We start from the raw sequence: 19234 nt of genomic DNA, 5'->3' as shown, positions 1-19234 counted from the left end.
ATGCTAACCACCTTAAATGTAATTACAAATTTGATTAACCGGTCATCGGTCATTGAACGAAGGCCTTTTTCCAGATAGCCCGAAAACAGCCAAGATCCTTCCTTTATTTAAAGATGGCTCAAAATTGGAGGAAAATAACTATCGCCCTCACTACGCATAGTTTGGAGCAAAATTTGGAGCAAAGTATTTTGGAGCAAAATTTGGAGCAAAGTATTTTGGAGCAAAATTTTGGAGCAAAATTTGGAGCAAAGTATTTTTTAGTAGAGTATACGGCTATTTCGAAAAACTAGGAATTCTATCAGGGTACCAATTTGGTTTTCGCGACAAGCATAGCACCACTGATGCACTCGGAGAACTCTGGCATTCTGAAAGAAAGAACGCTATCAATTTGTTCTTCTTGGACTTGAAGAAAGCTTTCGATACTATAAATCATAGACTACACTTAAAAAAACTTGCAAGATATGGTATCAGGGGAAAATGCTTATTGTGGTTTGAATCATATTTAACAAATAGGAAAAAAGTTTTTTTTAACAATGTATCTTCTGATTGGGAATTTTTACCACAAGGTTCAATTCTGGTTCCTCTACTCTTTCAAATTTATTTTAACGATCTCCCCCAAATTTGTAATCTTAATGTCCTGCTGTTTGCTGATGACACTAAAATTACATTCATAGGAAACAGCCGTGCTGAAATTAGTCTCGAACTTGCGAAGATAAATAACTGGTTAAATCAAATAAACTGGTACTTAATCTTGAAAAGACTCTTTTAATGAAAATGCTGGTTGCTGGTTCCAAAAGAAATGCAAGTGAATATCTGTTTGATGATCAAGTTGTCCAAACCCACACTATGTGCAAGTATCTTGGTGTGAGAGTTGATTCAAGGCTTTCATTTATTAGCCATATTGAGCATGTATAGAAAAAATTAAGCAATGTGGAATTGTATCAAAAAAGAGATATTTTGTTCCTAGATCACAAATTATAAGCTGTTATTCGAGGAACGTAATTCCCATTATTCAATATGGCGTTCTTGTATATGGTTGCTGCAGCTACTCTTCTCTACTACCAATGTTTATGTTGCAGAAAAAAAACTAAAGTTTACATCCTTTCGACGAAAATCAGACAGTTGCAGTGATTTGTTTCTTTAACATGGATTTCTCTCAGTCTACGAGCTACATAATTACGAGCTCCTTAAATTGGTTCTTAAATCACTTTGCAATTTTCATTTTGAGGGTTATTGTAACGAATTGTTTCAATTTAATTTTAAAAAAGGAGGAATACGAGGCAATCAGAGCTAAGATTACTCGATATACCTTGCTGCAAGAGAAAACTTGAGAAATTTTCTATCAAATATCGTGCTGCTGAACTGTATAATAAGCTCAGCGAATTAAATCTTCTACCTGGAAACGTAGAAAAAAGTACATGTGATGAATTAAAAAATATCTACCATAAGTTTACAAGAGCTTATTTACAAGAGCTAGTAAATTATATGTTTGAAATGTAGTAAAACTGAAAATGTTTCTGAGTTAAATATGGGGCTTGCTGCAATAGAGAATCAGCAGGATTCCGTGCAATTCCACTTGTGTCATAATAAATATATCTAATAGCTGTATATATTCAATCATATCCAAAAAAATTCTTTTTCTTATCCTCTCATCGGAAACTCGCGCACGCTCAAAGCAGGAAACACTCGACAACGTTCTTGTTAGCAAACAAATAAGTGTTTTCAATAAGTGGTGGAGCCCATCGCTTTCATCGGTCATTTCTCCATTTCTATTGATTTTGGTTGAGAATCTTTCAGAGCTAGAAAACAAATCTCTTTCTATGATAAGCAAAAAAATTATTGAATCATGCAACAAATTTTACTAGGGAACATATCCCTGTGAAAGCAACTAGAATGAATAAAGAACTCTTTGGCCGCTTTAATTTAAAAATCGGCTGAACTTAACATATGCGTCATTAAATGCGCTTGCATCTCTACCCTTGATAAAATATTTTGCACTTAAATATGAAATCAAACATGTTTGCACAAATTATGAGCAATCAAAAGAAGCGTCTGAAGCCAGCTCGTGATATCGCGGGCGCTTTCGATAATTTTTTGTTAAAAACTTCAGCGTTAACAATTACAGTGTTTCATTTCTCAAGTCATTTCTCAAAAAAAATCGTAAAACTAGGTGTTCTTCAGCTTTTGAATCCGCCAACGTTATGCACGAAACTAAGAAGACAGATTAAATCTCTGCTAATGAAATAAATATCATTTATCGTTTACGCTTCTCCCTCCATGAGATCTAGAAGGTGGCTTTTTATACAAACACACACACACAAATGCAATTGAGAACTAAAGACCTTTTAGCTTATTAGTTAGATCCTTAATTTTTGAAAGAATTGTACTGTTTTATTTATGACCCTGACAAGACAGAAATTTATCCTAAGCAATTTGTTCTGCATTCAAATAAAAACCCGATCATTCAGTTAAATGACCATAAGGAATCAGTTTCAATGAAAATCTTGAAAATCAGAACGCAAACTCCTTCGCTGTTTATCTGGATTATCAAAAGGCTTTTGATAAGGTACCATTTAAACTTTTGATTAATAAACTTGCGCGATTCAATTTTGACACAGACAACTACATTTTTTCGGAGCAATCTCTTTGGCAGAAGGCAAATAGTAAACGTCAATGGTTTTTCGTCGTCGCCTCAGACTGTGCTCAGCTGCTTACTGCAAGGCTCTGTTCTCAGTCCTGCTCTTTTCAATTTTCTTCAAAATTTATAAATGACTACCGGTATTTTCCTGATTCTATACCCAAGATATTTGCCGACGATTTGAAGATACTTTCTAATTCACATAATTTCCAAAATGATACAAGTCGGCTGCACAGCTGGAATTTGGCAAATGAATGATTGCAAATTGTAGCAAAACGGAATGTCTTCACTTTCAAGGAGTACCAAAAATTGGTTTGACAGATGACGTACGTCTGGAAAACATAAAATTTCCGAACGACTGGCGAGACATCATTCGGTCCGATCTCAAGTCGAAGAGTCATATTACTGACTTCACTAGATTAAAGCAACTTACATGTTTTCAAAAAGCATGTTTTGCATGGATTTTTGGAACATTTTTGGAACAAATAATACGTAACATTGAGCTTCTGAAAGAATACCGCGTTATACCAGTATGTCACAAAACTTAACTCAAAACTTTTACTCACCTATCACAAATCTTATCTCGTAGATAATGTCAAAGTTGTGCAAAGTTTGAGAAAATGTGACAAACAACTGAAAATACTCTTGAGTGACTCAGTGTAAGCAGGGCTCATGAAACCTCTTCCTTTCATACGTTCTGTGGAGATCGCCATTATGTACATCGGCACAAGATAATTTCAGGATTTGGCCAGAGAAAATTAAAAGCCGTCGAAGATTATTTTTTGTTTGACAAGTCTTTCGATTAAAAACATAGCCGGCAGATTGCCGGAATAGCTGCGAAAGAATAGACCTGCGTGCCATATAATCGAGATAGAAACAGATACTGATCTAAATTGAAAAAAAAATCGACGCCGCTCAAAAAAACTAGGTAAAAAACATTCAGCGATAAATTAATAAAACTTGTTAAAATTCTTTCCGCAGAAGCCTCTTATTAGGGACCTTAACTGCACAAATGAGTTCCCTTGACGTTAAACAAATTCAAATTAAACTTAAGTTTTAAAGTGCAAAAGTCATTTTATTGAGTGAGGTAAGTCACGTATGATCAAAATCTAATCACGCAAATAACCTAAAAACTTTTGCTAAAGCGAGTCAGAAATGACGTCACGCGCGCAAATGCCGTTAGTGAGAGGAAGAAGTCATTCAGAAAATTTGACTTTTTCAGCTTTGCTGTGTGAACAAATGTAAAACGAAAAAAGAGCGTCAGACGACGAAACAAAAAAAAACATAGCAGGACAAGTCCTGACGTACAATTCAAAGAATTTTCATTGACTAAACAGAAAACTAGACCTAGAACGGACTATGAATGGATTGGAAAAACCATTTAGAAAAAAATCCGATCCAAAAAATCGAAAAAACAGTAAAAATCAAAGTGAAATTGCCGCATGTGAACAAAAAACCACTAGCGAGAAAGCGAATTTTTGTTCAAACCCCGTTTTCTCACTCTACTTTAAATTTAGAGCGAAAAAATTTCACGCCGCAAAACCACTCGCTTTTTCGCTCCACTTCCTGTTTCGGCGTGAACAAAATCACTACTCCAATATGACTTCAAAAATCATGAAAATGTGTGAACAGATCTTAAAAAAAAAACATAGCCGGAAGAATTCCGAAAACGACTCGAAGGAAAAAACGAACGCCCCTAACAAACAAAAAGCTTAGTCTACTGATTGACCACAGTAACTAACATAATGCTTATCCTATTGAATAACACTTGTCACTTTAAAACAAAAAAAAAGAAGAACAATGAAAAAAAAACTGACCAGAAAAGACGATAAAGCACGTGATAAAAATTTTACATTGAGTTGCAAGTTTAAAAACAACTTTTGGCAAAAACCCGTGAACTTGGTTTAGTTTAATTTTGTTGAATCACTGCTATTTGAGACAAAAACCAAACACAAATTTCAAGTAGAATAAACGAAGGTAAAAGAAAGGAAATGAAAAAAAACCAAAAATACTTTCTGTAAGGAAACAAAAAAAATTGGCCACAAATAATGAATCAAATACCATTATGCTGAAATCAAATCATTTTTTCAAAAAACTTTTAAAACTACATCTGGTCGAGTGTCCACCAATCCAAATCATTGTTTATTTTATGAGTAAAAACGAAGAACGAAAAAAATAGAAAAAAAGTTAGTGTTTAAGAAAAGTTAGTGATATTTGTCATTGAAAAGTGCACTAAATATATTTCAACAAAACCTCTAGAAAAGCTCCTATAAAAAGCTAGACCACTAAAAACTAGCAAAAAGCAGACAATCAGAAGAACTCAACAAAAATTCCAAAAAAAAACACGAAAATTTGCGGAACTCTTCATAAAAGTTACTCAATTATCTTTAACAAAATGATTCAAAACTGAAATCAAAATCATCGACACGCATCAAGGACAACTAATTTGGACTATAGGCATCCCCAAATGCTATAAAAAATTGAAGAACACAAAGGGCATTTAAAAAAAATTGAAAAGAAAATCATAGAAAAAATTGAGCTTTTTTTTTAATTTCACGGGAGCACATAGACCCAAAAAACGTTAATTGGAGCGAATTAGTACTGGAAGACTTCGAAAACAATAGAAAAGTTGAATAGGCTGAAAAATTTTTCTAAGTTTAGAAAAAAAACGAAAAACAGCAAAAAATTAAGAAAAATAATTCAAAATTTTTCAGTTTACTGTCATTTTTCTAAACAAAAAAATCGTTTCCAACCTAAGAGAATGTAATCACTTGGTATCTAAAAACTCAGTTACTAACATGCGTCTATTCAAAGCCATTACAAAGCATTATAACAAAACAAAACGCAAAAAATTGCTAAAATTCGCCGGAAATTCAGCAAAATAGCTGAAAAACCAGCGAAATGGTATAAAAATCTTATTAATGACCAAAAACTTGCGAACCACTATTAAAACAACCCTAAGCATCACACAATATCATAATCAGACCTCTAAACCAAAAAAATAACAAAAAAAAAACGATTTTAAAAAGCCGCATGTGAACAAAAAAATTTCGCTCGCTTAGAGAAAATTTTTTCACACATCAATTTATCGCTCTCTCAAAAACAGCGGTATGAACAAAAACCACTCTCTTTTCGCTCCACTCTTCAATTTTGTTCAGCAGAAAAACCACTCCAAATTTTTTCACGCGTTTCATTTCCCGCTTTAAAAATTACTCCAATAAAATTGATTAAAAAAAAGGACTTCTCCAATACTCCTCTTCGAGTCGTAAAAAAGACAGCGCCCCAATACAATTCAAATTCTTTGAATTGTAAAAAACCAAGAGCACCGCAATATAGCTTCGCTCAGCTTACAGCTTCGCAGCTATAATAAAGTTTGTTCCTTTTATATTTACTGTTCTTCTTTTAAATGTAGCTCCATTAGAGGTATTTTCTGATAATTTTGAATCTCTTAATCGAGTACTTAAAAGCCTATCTCCCTCACACAATTATTCTCATTCTTGGTCGTCTGACACTTACTGTCGAATGAATCTCACAAAATGCAAGACAAGTGCCTGCAAAATAAGCTTAGAAAATTTAGATAAATGGGTATTAGAAATGATTGCTAAAAATGCGACAAACAGTAAGCAGTCATCAAAGCAGATGCAATTTAGCTTTTTTTGAGATAGCGAAAAAAAAATCAACTGATAATGTGCACATAGAATGATCAATCAAAAGAAAGTCTAAAAGGGCAGTCGCTCAATTCGGGGGTTTAAATTTGTTAACTTACTCTGTTGATGAAAGGGATTGCAAATATCAAATTTAATCCTGGAATATTCCGCGCAAAACCCACTATCGTTGGAATGAAGCCCCTGAAACACAACTTTTGTTGATCATAACCAGCAATCACTTCATAAAGGTTGCAATAATAATATACATACCCAAATAATGATAAGAATCCATAAGTTTCTAAAACCATTCCAATTACTGGGTATCCGAAAAGCACGATGAAAATTCCACCTGAAACGAAACTTTTTTTGAGCATCGTGAACACTTCTGTTGTTACTAAATTATTAAACACATTCAACGATTAACATTGAACTTTAACATTACCCATTATCAGATTTTTTTTCAATATAAAGCTGCGTAGATACAAAATGAGAAAGGTTTTTACCCATAAAAAATGATGTTCCTTTTAACTTGTGCCGTTGGAAGAAAAACCTGATTGTCCTCTCAAGTCCAATGATCATAGTCACCCCTCCCAGAAACAGAAGCTACAACATAACATTTCAGACTGTCCATAGCAAGGTTAAATGAACAGGACTAATCGTTTCGAGAATCACATCAAACACCTTATGCGTTCACATATTTTGATTCGGCATTAATGTGGAATACAATGAATGTATTATTTATAGCAAAACAGGTAAACAGATATTTTTTTTCAAAATGCAGTTTAAACAAATTGCTACCCACTAAAATTTGGATTTATTAACGACTCAGATGAAATTGGCTGACGAGTAACACGAAAAATTTCAAGGACTTACATTTCCGATGGCGAGCAACCCTTTGTCAAACATAAGCATCACTCCCATAAGGTTGAAAAACATGCCGAAGCCTACGAGGCCAATCCCAATCTCTAAAATTGATGAAAACGCAAATTATCAAGCAACACAATAAAAAATATTTTACATTTTACACCTACTCTGGAAATCCGATATGTTCATTGTCAAACCTAAAATTACATCACCATACATCATCTGGCCCGGATAAACAAGATTTTGTAATATCAACAATCATGAAGATTAAAATACCGTGTTTCCCACTATAGTCCCCCCCCCCCAGCGGACATCTTTTTTAAAGTCAGATACTGATTGGGTTGACAATAGGAGTTAGACTCCAGTCAAGAATAGGGCCGGTCATCATATGGCTCGGGCACACGAGCAACGACGAGTAAGTCAGCTACATTATTTTAAACCATAATTCATAAGGGATACAATACGAGATAATCTACACAGTCGCTCAGTAAACATTTTTAAGTTGGATTTCTCTGGGCTTCAAAGTGTTGGTAAAAAGTTTTTTAAAACTGTCGCCAACATTGTGAAGACTGGCCCAGTAAACGTGTCACTGCAACGGTGAACTCAGTACAGAGATATAAGAAGCTATAAATAGAAAATCTCATCAAAACTTGTTTTGTCATTCCCAGTTTGAAACCTGGATCGCCAAGGAGATTCTCCCTTTAGAAAGGCGCCGGCTCTGGGTTCGCTTTTTACATCGCAAAGCATCTTGCAAAGATATCTGAGAAAAGATTTGGTGGAGGACCCGGCAGCTGCTTGCACCTCAAAAGCTATAGGCTGGAACAAAGATTTTCCCGGCAAGGTCTATATACTTTGTTGCGTTTAGTTTTTCGGCATCTACACCTGCTGTGCCCGGGTTGTTGACCAGTCCACTCTCAAGGCGAGCAGGGGCAAGTGAGTCCTCCGACAAAAAGCCGCTCGCCTGTCTTCCATGGTACGAGTATAAGCCTATCCTGTCTCTTCTTGACTGTTCGGTAGAAATGACTCAGTTTTAGCCTTGAGAGCATAAGAACCGAAGCCAAAGCTTGCTTAATTATTTGGTTGAGGTTAGCTTGCGGAGAGAATCTCCCTGCTCTCCTGCGACACGAAAGACCGTGCCAGCAGTCTGACTACCATTTTAACACATACGCATTTGTGAGTTCACAGACCCTGATTTTCAGGCTCAAACCTTTTGAAATACTTGTTTGTTGAATCGATGGTTCCGATTTAAGTTTTTGCAGGACTTACTTTTAACCATTGGGAGGAAAACTACTCTTGGATGCTCTTTAAAAAGAGTTTGACTCCAAAAAAACAAATTTGTAAATGATGCCAAGACTTGGTTTCTCGTAAACTGGCTTCGACCAATCTGTTTGATGTTCAGTGTCAGGTGCTTCTTCAGACGCTGTTGTCTCATGCCAGCTCTCTACGTCATGTTTGAAGGTTGAGTCAATATCTTTCTCACCGAACAGCTTCCTCAGCACTGCTGAAGTTAAACAAAGCGGAGAGCAAGTTTTTGCAGATGTGATGAGACACCAAGACCACCCATTGAGGGCAAGGCTGCTTGGTGCTACGCATTTTCATTAAGATTTATATCAGTTACCCTGCTCTTTCTTGATTTAAAAATTGCAACGTTTTTCTCGCAGGAAAAAATTTTTGTCAGTGCTTTCTAGTCGGTTTTTGCTTACGTTCAGTTCATCTCGGCTCTATTGGCGGACCGTACGGGGATTAGTGAGTGGTCGATTACGGTGTGTTTCATAATGTTGAGCCAGCCTTCAACCGCCTTCAGGACTCCTAAAGGTATGCAGGCCTGTATCCGTGGCCGAAAAAAAATAGCAAAACGGTCAAACTACTATTGTTAGACATACGCCTTGAAGGCTCTCCCATCATCTGGCAAAACATCAATAACACCGTAACCGACCACACACTGACCTTGGACCACAACTAAAAAATACAGGTTTGCTCAACATATTATGATCCCTACCGCAAGTAAGGAAAATAACAATAATAATGAAGTATTTAAGGCCAGCCAAGGACATTTCGTGTTTCCGCCAGTAGTTTCAGTCAAGTTTTAATTTTTTATGCTTTTGCATTAGTTGCACAAACAAGAGTCTTCGTTTAAATGTTTTTTCGAAGTCGAATTATTTGTCAAAATATCTGAAGTAAACTCTTGTAAGCAGTTCTTTGAAGTTCTTCATGAGTTGAATGTCACAGTAGAAATGGTTGCCAAACAGAATTGCAAAGTACACTGCTCTAGTCCAGAAATTCCTGCCCTATGTTCATTTTAAAAGTCTTCTCTCACTGAATATCGTGTTTCCCGCCGAGCTAGTTCGTTCATTTGAATTTTTTTGAAGATATAATCCTCCCATTTCATGTTGTACGGTCCTTGTATTTTGTACATAAACGTCAAGAAAACCTTATGATACACCACCAGTGAAAAAACTTTGAGCCTTGCAAACAGTTTTTATACTCCAGTTGCTTTGTTTTTAATATTCAAGAGCCCGCTTTCTTCCGCACAGCTTTCAAGCTTCTGAGGTTTGCTTTGCTTGCCTTCTACAAAGATGGTCACAAAGATTGTCCGTAGAAAATTACTGGAACGAGTCAGTTGCGGTAGAATTTTTTCCTTTTGATCCAAGACGAGACTTTAGAGATATTCGTTTGATGGTTCAGAAACCTTTAATAGTTTTTTTTGCACTTTTTTCTGCTTGAGTTGTTCAAGAAATATTACAAAAGACATCAATCCCGAGGTGCTTCTTGAGTTTTGTTTTTTTTTAAAAAAAATTCCTTCCATTCTGTAAGTTTGTCTCCATCATGATGCTCACTAGTTTGTTTTTTGCCCGATTCATTTTCATCATGTTTTGGAAACACCTTTGCCAGATTCTGCTGGCGTCTATCTGAAGTGTCAGAGAGTTGGTGTCAACTACTTTATAATCGTCAGCGTAACCGTAACAGCTGCTCATTATTCTTTCTGGGAGATTGTTGATAAACAGATTGAATAATTGAGGTCCAAGTACGCTTCCTTGATGAACTCCACTGAATATTTTTTTTGCAATAGGTTCCGTGGTGCCTATTTCGACTTTTTTGTAGCGTTCTGTGATGTAGCTCTCTAACAGAGTTAGTGTTCCACCAGCTGTACCCATAGCAGGCAGCTTCTCATTAAGTTTTTTATGGCCCAACTTGTCAAAGGTTTTCTTAAAATCCAAGTACAAGGTTGCCATTGCGTTCATATTAAGCTTTTTGAACAATTCAATGAGATACAGAATCATTTGTGCATCGTGGACTTATATTTCGGGAACCCTTGTTTTGGTTGGATAATTTTGTATAATTTGGCATATATTAGAGTTTCAATTAATTTTGAGTTGCGGTTCAGCAGGGTTATCATTCTATAGTTTGCTATGAACCGCTTATCTCCATCTTTGAACAGAGGAATAATTGATTCGATTTTCCATTACCTCGGAAATTTGTGTTTTTTGCCAAATGGTTTTTAAAAAAATAGTTCAAGCTAACTACTCAAGCTGGTCGCTGGTTTTTTCAAAGGGAGACTTCCTAATCTGTCAGATCCCTTTGCTTTTACATTGTTTAATGCCTGTAGGGCAGTCTCTATTTCCGTTCTTGAGAAATGCATTTGTTCAGTTCTAGCCAGTTTCTTTTTGTCAATTTTCCTTTGATAGACGGACTTTGTAAAAAGTGACTGGACCAAAGAGTTGAACAGATCGGTTTTCCCCACATCTGTTGTCGCTTCCGTGTCTTCAAGATACAATTCAGAGGCTAGCTGAGTTCCTCTGCATATGTTCTTGACGCATTTTTGTATCTCAGAGAAATTTCCTGCGTGGAAGATTTTCCTTCGGAACTCATCTTGGTCTTTCTGAATTTGGGAATCCAGGTTGCAGCTCATTTCGTTTAGCTTCACCACTTTGCTATGCAACGACCTACTAATGATCTGTCGTCGTAGAGTATTCATCCGTGCTATCAGGTTTGAAGTCTCACATTTGACCCATGGGCCCAGTAACCTTCCACTTGGTTTTCATTGGAATGTGTTTGAGGTGTTCCAAAGATTATAACAAGCACAAATACAGCCCAAACGCAAATATATCTATTTTCAATCGGTGAGATACTTTTTGTTGAAATCCAGACCGAAAATTATGTAAAACTAGTCGAATTTGTAAATTTATTACCAAAAAAGAACCTAGCACTTACAATTGATAATGTCAACGCCAAGGTGCGGCTAGTATCATGACTAACCTACGAACACACTATCCTAGCTGTACTGATTTTTATTTACTTTTGATTTTTATTTTGTATTTTTCAGTAATCAAAATTTGAGGAAAATTCTTGAGATAACAGCTTAACTTGCAATAGAAGTGACAATGTTAGTGTATTTCTGCTTTGTATGCAATTAAGTACATGAGTTCTCCCGAAACGCACACTGCTCACAAACCACGCATTACTAGTCCTCATCAAATAAGAAGACAGCCTACTCCACATCTGCAAGGAATGCAAACCAAAACGAAAAGCAATAAACATTGCCAACAAAAGCAAAGCCTTACCGTAAAATAATGACCAATTCAACAACATTCAAGAACGAAAGTCTCTGACTGAGAAGATGGTGAAAACCAGCAATAATATTACTGCTTAACGGGGCTATAAAAACAATGAAACAGAGGCGAAGCACCTTTTGAACCGCTGTTGTAAACGCTGTTGCATAATTGCTTTGTATGCAATTAAGTACATGACTTCTCCCGAAACGCACACTGCTCACAAACCACGCATTACTAGTACTCATCAGATAAGAAGACAGCCTACTCCACATCTGCAAGGAATGCAAACCAAAACAAAAAGCAAAAAACATTACCAACAAAAACAAGGCCTTACCGTAAAATAATGACCAATTCAACAACATTCAAGAACGAAAGTCTCTGACTGAGAAGATGGGGAAAACCAACAATAATATTACTGCATAACGGAGCTATAAAAACAATGAAACAGAGGCGAAGCTGCTTTTGAACCGCTGTTGGAAACGCACAGCCGAAAGATATCAATTAATTTTTTTTCTCGTAATCGGGGTGTTCCACAGAGTATAACAAACATAGATACAGCTCAAAATCAAAAATATCTATATTCAGTTGACACGATACTTTTTTGTTGAATTCGAAGCCTGGAAACTATAAAGCGGGTCAAATGTATACATTCAACATAAAAAAGGACCTAGCACTTTCCTTTTTCTTACGGAACGCAGCATCAGTAGAAAATGATCTTGAAGTAAACATCAAAAATTGAGACTTTCTGGGAACCACGGGTCTTAATCAGCCAGAACTCCTCATAGAGAAAGCCGAAAAAGAAAACAGTTCTAAAAATACGATTTGAAATCATCAAATGGGGATCAATTTCAAGGACGATTCGGGAGACAAACTCAATCCTGCGATTACAAGAAAATGTCAAATGGTTAACTCTTGAAAGAAAAGTGCTACTGAGGGAACTTGACAATGATCAAAATGACAGTCAACCAACACTCTAGTTTTATTCAATCGAGGCTCCGACTATAGTCGTTCACCATTCATGTTCTGACAAACAGTTTCACTCTTCCGTTTTTGTTAAATATTCTGCGTCGAAATAATATCTTTACATTGAGTCGGCCAAAGGCGTAAAAGTAGACTTAAAGGTCGAAAGAGTAATGCTTTTAATTGATAACTATAGTCTAAGTTCAAATATTCTAGATGACGTTTGCCACGATGTCCAGATAGAGCCAAAATTTCAGTCGCTCGATGGAGAAATTTTCTCGAGTAATTCCACCACTACTGATGATGACGCCCGACTGGACATCAAGGCAAACGATCTGTGGGGCTCCCGCTTTAATCGCACTTTCTTCGATGTGAAGATTTTCAACCCTCACTCGAAGAGCTGCCCTATGACCATAAAAGATCAATAAAAGTATCACGAGAGTATCAAGCGAAAAAAAACGAAGAGCGAATCCGCGAAACCGAACACAGCAGTTTCAATGCACTGGTTTTTGCTTGCTCGGGCGGTTCTGGGCCATCAGAATCGCGCGTTATGAAACAACTCGCAACTAAGATCAGCGAAAAACGCGGAGAGCCGTACGCCGACACTATAAGCTTCATCCGAACGAAAATCAGCTTCGCACTTCTGAGGAGCTGTGTTCTCTGCTTGAGGGGATGTCGCGCCCTCAAGCCTCGTGTTCTCAGCGAGACTTCGATTAGCGCCGTCGTGGAAGAGGGAAGGCTGCACTGAGTTTTTGGCTGCTTAATTTTATTCCTTTGCTTATTCTTTGATATCCTATTTTTAATTTAACCCTTCCTTACCAGTTCTCTATGTGTGCTATTTATATATAAAGGTGCTTTCCTCTCCACTTGTTAGTTATTTTTGTGACTGGGCCATCTTTACACTGTCTGGAGGGGAACAGCTTGGAGTGCAGCATCCGGCTAAGTGCTACTCATCATCCCTTATGTTCCGACCTACATCCATCGTTGCCGGATGGTGTACACGGTCCTTTTTTATATATAGTCTAAATTCAAACCTAGGATCTTTTCCGCTGTTGTCCCCCAGCATGTTTTGCGCCTCCCAGTTACAGAGCACGTGCCATTACATAGTAGTTCGTTATATAAAAATATGTCACGTGCGTCTGCGGGGTTCAAATAATATGCGCCCACTAAGCTGAGGTGGCACAAACGTAAAAAAATCTCAAACCTACTATTATTTTCAAATTGCGCTTTACAAATTCTGAAAGGTTCGCTGTAATTGGTAGCCAGGTCCGAGAAGTATACACAGTAATTGGGACAACATATCCGCTTTATGAATTCAATTTGTTTTTCCAATCACAATTTGCTGTTAGATTACCTTTGATCTGAAAAGGACTTCAGTACTTTATTTGATCTGCTCATGCACCTTCAAAACCAGTTTAACTTTCTTGTACTGAGATTCAAATTACATTTGTTCTACCCGTTGCAATTTTACGGGTGAAATATTTATATTGCAGATCTATGCTACGAGACCCTCTTTAAAGTAAAGCTTACGTTAATCCTTGATGTTTGGTTCCAAATTATTTTTGTTTGAAGCCAGGTTTTAATGCCTTTACTCTTTTATGACTAATTTCTGAAGATCAATTCGAAAACATGAGCGAATCTCAAGCTGTCCTTTTCAGACAAGCATTCAGAGATCACTTACAAATAACTGAAAAAGAGCACCGAAGTTTGAACTTTGAGGATCACCATTGTTTATAATTCCGAGAGACTTAGGTTTGGTTAAAAGCAGATAATGCGGTACAGGGGTAAAACATTTCGAAGGGTCAAACGCTCGATTTTAAGAAACTTTGAATTCTATAACCAATTCTAGACAGTTCTGTTTGTATAGGGTGTCCAGGAAAAATATCAGTTGTAGAGTTGCTGATTGTCATTTCATAAAAGCGTACATAATTGGATGAATTGTAGATCGGCAGAAACAATAAAATTCATTATATTTTCATATTTTTCTTTAAATTTTGAGCAGCAACGAAGAAGGATAGAGTGACAGCAACAAATTAAATCAGCTTTTCTGCCTTGATTGAATATGGATGTTACTAAGCTTATTTTCAATTAAATTGGGAAACCTTATTTGTTAGGGAAACTTTGAAATAGAAGTTTTAATGATCTGCACATTTTTTGTGACATTTTTCTATATCGTATTTCAAACATGGTCGGATTCGATTTTATTTGTAGGCGTATTAATTCACTTACACGTTTTCCTTCATAACTATGTTTGTTAACATCACGTATAGGTGCGCTCTCACTGTGTTTTTTAGAGTTTTTGCAGACCAATGAAAAGTACAGAGTTAAAATTTTAGCCTCTTCGCCAATTTTTGCTCCTTCTAAATTTTCAAGATAGACAGTTGCAGGCTTTTTGTGTTTACATTTTAAGTGTTTATGTATTTCACTAAGAAGTCGTCTTTCGAAATCCATTTTTTTAGTTTTCTGAGAGATCATTTTTGGTAAACGGTTGGAATACGGTAACACTTAAAATGCAAAAAAAATGCAATTATACTTTGCTTAAGCGTATCAAAGTCTGTCTTTTTTAAAACATATTTTATTTCAGGTAGTGAAACTATATGAGAGCAGTTTGATATCTTTTCTCTTTGAAAAGCAAGGAATCATATTATCAATCCAAGTTTCTATACAAAGTGTGGTTCTTAGATAGAAGACACAGCACTTAGGTGTTTCGCGAAACCCTGACTGAATAGAAAGCAATTTTGTTTATCAAGATCGTAAAAATCATTCATATTCGGACATCATTTACACGTCATTTTTGACCACATCTGTACCACTGGCCAGTTGATTAGATAAGCATTTCATTTTTGTACTTTTCTTCACTTTCCCATTTCCTTGCAATTGTTGTAGTCGTTGTTCTGGAGGAATTGCGACAACTGTTCTTGTTGCTGATGGTAGTGCTATGTCGTTGTTGTTAAAATTTAGGGTAAGATCCATTTATATCCACAGTTGTGGCAATCGCAAAACAGTTGCCATGTGAAAGCACCGCCTTCTAAAAAAACTTATTCCAAAATAATTTTTCTTTATTCCTTACTTCCAAAATAATTTGATAATCCGCATAGAAAGACGCCTATACTTTTTAGAGACGCTTACCTGAATTTCCAAGTTGTTCACAAGTCAGCAATATGCAAACACGAAATCATTTCTGGGACTTTTAAATCTTATTTCAACTTTTCTGGTAGTACAATTCTGTTGTTACTTTGGATTATTTTTACGATGAGTAAAATGATTTTAAGTTGAAGGAACAAAGGTAGAGGTGTAATGTTCAGTGGTCTAAGCTGATTGATGTACTTTGTTTCTGTCTCGTGTGTCCTCAATCCATGACCTTCTTTTCAAAGCATTCTTTAAACTGCATCTCTTTTTTGTCAGCGTCTACACAAAAAACTCCATACAAATGGTGAGGAATCATTGGAGATTTGTAAAGTCTATGTTTTGTAAGGGACCTCAGCTTTTGAGTCACACTTAGCGTCAGAAGTAATAGAAATTCATTTGATTCTTTCCAAAACTCCTATATATGCATCGTCTACGTCATGTCCTCTTATACATAATTTCCAAAATCTTTACAAAATTTGACGCCCACATATTGCATCCCATTAATTTGAAATTGCTACTTTCTCCTATAAACAAAAGTTTTGAGCATAATTGCAGGGCACGCTCAATTTTGCGTCCAACCCAGATCTGGATGGCAAAAGTTGCAAAGTGAGTCACCTTGGATTTCCAACAACTATAACGAAGCTCTAAGATTTCCACATCATCAGCCAATTTATAAGAATCGAAAAAAGCTTTTCCGGTAGATCATTTATGAAAACGCAAAATGGTAGTAAAAAATACACCTGAAGAGACCTACTTTTCATTTCAACAACAATTGAGCGCTCTGACAAACATCTTCGTATTCGATAGAACTTCAATAAAACTTGAAGCAATCACCGCCCTGAATTATTACGAAGTTTTCGATTAGTTCAAAGTGCCGCACTTTCACTTGATCAAATGCTTTGAGAAATCATTACAAGAAGCCATGATATCAGAGTTGGTATCATTGTCTAGTGCTTCGTGTATTAAGTTGAGAAAAGGAATTATAATCTTTTGTACTTTATAATGTTATCCTAAACTGTGTTGCCATTTATTTAGACAACCAGTTAAAAACTTGACAGTCACGTATTTATGCTTTTTTTCAGAACTCAATATCAATATCCAGATAAAGAACTGAGTATTAATTCTTCACAATTTTCTCTCGGCTTTTTTGTGTATTTGCATCACCACTGGCAATTTCTCTTTGTAATTGTGCGTAGTCTTGTAATCTTGTAACATTTGTGAAAAGAGTAAAGATAGAAGAACTCCTAAATTTTTGGAGTCTTTTGGAAAAAAGACTGGAATTGTAGCTTGAAAATTTTCTCATTTTTCTGTTCAACTCAACTTTCGGAGTCCAGAGCGGTCCCGAGAGACGTCCAGAACTTTCATTTGGAGAGGTCCAGAGCCTTTATTTTGAGTTTTTTGTGGTAAAACGTCACCAAAAAAGTTCACTTCTTTTTTAAAAGTTTATATTCCTTTGTTCAATCCTTATTTGTCAAGTCTAATAAAACATAAATATTATTTCTTCCAAGAGTGTTTTGTAATCCAAACTTTTGGCAATCGTGAGTTGTGCGTCATATTCGTTGGAGACTGTTACAAAGTACGTGACTTATGGCTTTCCCGAATAAATTTTGCAAGGCGTCGAATTTACGTCACCTGAAGATTTGCTCCAAATTATTTTAGTATTTTTTAACCTCTTCACAAGAGTTTTGTCAGAGTTATATTTTTAGAATTACCTTTGTTGATCTTCCAAATCGTAAAATGGTCTCAAATGGATTTTGCACTATAAAAGAGCACTAAAAAGTGTTTTATTTTGCTGACTCGCTTTTCTCACCTGTGAAGTATCGGGTTCGAAACAGTGAAAAAATTGACTTTATGAAAACAAACTTGAAAAAATTTTGAATTCATAAAGTGGTCTGAAATGGTATTCAAAAAGTTCAACATTAAATTTGTAAGATCTACGCCAAAATTCAACGCTAAATATGTAAGATCTACGCCAAAATTCAACGCAAAATTATGTAAGACTGGCGTTGAATGCGTTGAATTTACTTAAGATCTACGCTAAATTCAACGCTAAATATGTAAGATCTACGTTAAAATTCAACGCTAAATATGTAAGATCTACACCAAATTTCAACGCGAAATATATAAGATTGGCGTTGAATGCGTTGAATTTATGTAAGATCTACGCTAAATTCAACGCTAAATATGTAAGATCTACGCTAATATTCAACGCTAAATATGTAAGATCTACGCCAAATTTCAACGCAAAATATATAAGATTGGCGTTGAATGCGTTGAATTTATGTAAGATCTACGCTAAATTCAACGCTAAATATGTAAGATCTACGCTAATATTCAACGCTAAATATGTAAGATCTACGCCAAATTTGAACGCAAAATTATGTAAGATTGGCGTTGAATGCGTTGAATTTATGTAAGATCTACGCTAAATTCAACGCTAAATATGTAAGATCTACGCTAAAATTCAACGCTAAATCTGTAAGATCTACGCCAAAATTCGACCCAAAATTATGTAAGATTGGCGTTGAATGCGTTGAATTTATGTAAGATCTACGCTAAATTCAACACTAAGTATGTAAGATCTACGCTAAAATTCAACGCTAATTATGTAAGATCAGCGCCAAAATTCAACGCAAAATAATGTAAGATTGGCGTTGAATGCGTTGAATTTATGTAAGATCAACGCTAAATTCAACGCTAAATATGTAAGATCTACGCTGAAATTCAACGCTAAATATGTAAGATCTACGCCAAATTTCAACCCAAAATATGTAAGATTGGCGTTGATTGCGTTGAATTTATGTAAGATCTATGCTAAATTCAACGCTAAATATGTAAGATTTACGCTAAAATTCAACGCTAAATATGTAAGATCTACGCCAAAATTCAACGCAAAATTATGTAAGATTGGCATTGAATGCGTTGAATTTATGTAAGATCTACGCTCAAGCGTAGATCTTAAATAAATTCAACGCATTCAACGCCATTCTTACATAATTTTGCGTTTTTTAGCGTTGACACCTCGGCCCGGGAATAACTGAAAGAGAAGAGCACCGAAGTTTGAGCTTTGAGGATCACCATTGTTTACAATTCCGAGAGACTTAGGTTTGGTTAAAAGCAGATAATGCGGTACAGGGGTAAAACATTTCGAAGGGTCAAACGCTCGATTTTAAGAAACTTTGAATTCTTTAACCAATTCTAGACAGTTCTGTTTGTATAGGGTGTCCAGGAAAAATATCAGTTGTAGAGTTGCTGATTGTCACTTCATAAAAGCCTACATAATTGGATGAATTGTAGATCGGCAGAAACAATAAAATTCATAAAAAAAATATTTTTCTTTAAATTTTGAGCAGCAACGAAGAAGGATAGTGTGACAGCAACAAATTAAATTAGCTTTTCTGCCTTGATTGAATATTGATGTTACTAAGCTTATTTTCAATTAA

The 19234-nt window shown here is 35.8% G+C and overlaps 3 protein-coding genes across 4 annotated transcripts in view; 1 reads left to right on the top strand and 2 right to left on the bottom strand.

The window, feature by feature from the left end:
- LOC142342839 (small nuclear ribonucleoprotein F-like) overlaps positions 1-19234 on the bottom strand; it is a 537554-nt gene that overhangs the window by 94902 nt on the left and 423418 nt on the right. The gene's annotated exons all lie outside the window — the stretch shown is intronic.
- LOC142342838 (vesicle transport protein GOT1B-like) overlaps positions 1-19234 on the bottom strand; it is a 456129-nt gene that overhangs the window by 13477 nt on the left and 423418 nt on the right. The window contains exons 2-6 of the mRNA XM_075394441.1: positions 7317-7349; positions 7159-7250; positions 6789-6888; positions 6556-6634; positions 6405-6486 (exon numbers count right to left, since the gene is read on the bottom strand). Coding sequence (XP_075250556.1) covers positions 6405-6486; positions 6556-6634; positions 6789-6888; positions 7159-7250; positions 7317-7338 — 375 coding nt within the window. The 5' untranslated portion in view covers positions 7339-7349. The remainder of the gene's footprint in view (positions 1-6404; positions 6487-6555; positions 6635-6788; positions 6889-7158; positions 7251-7316; positions 7350-19234) is intronic.
- The window catches only part of LOC142342837 (ER membrane protein complex subunit 3-like), a 184743-nt gene that overhangs the window by 22099 nt on the left and 143410 nt on the right, over positions 1-19234 (top strand). The gene's annotated exons all lie outside the window — the stretch shown is intronic.

This window comes from Convolutriloba macropyga, chromosome 7 (assembly GCF_964194025.1).
Source record: "Convolutriloba macropyga chromosome 7, txConMacr16.3, whole genome shotgun sequence".
Classification (NCBI taxonomy): Eukaryota; Metazoa; Xenacoelomorpha; order Acoela; family Convolutidae; genus Convolutriloba; species Convolutriloba macropyga.
This window is presented reverse-complemented; position numbering and strand designations above follow the sequence as displayed.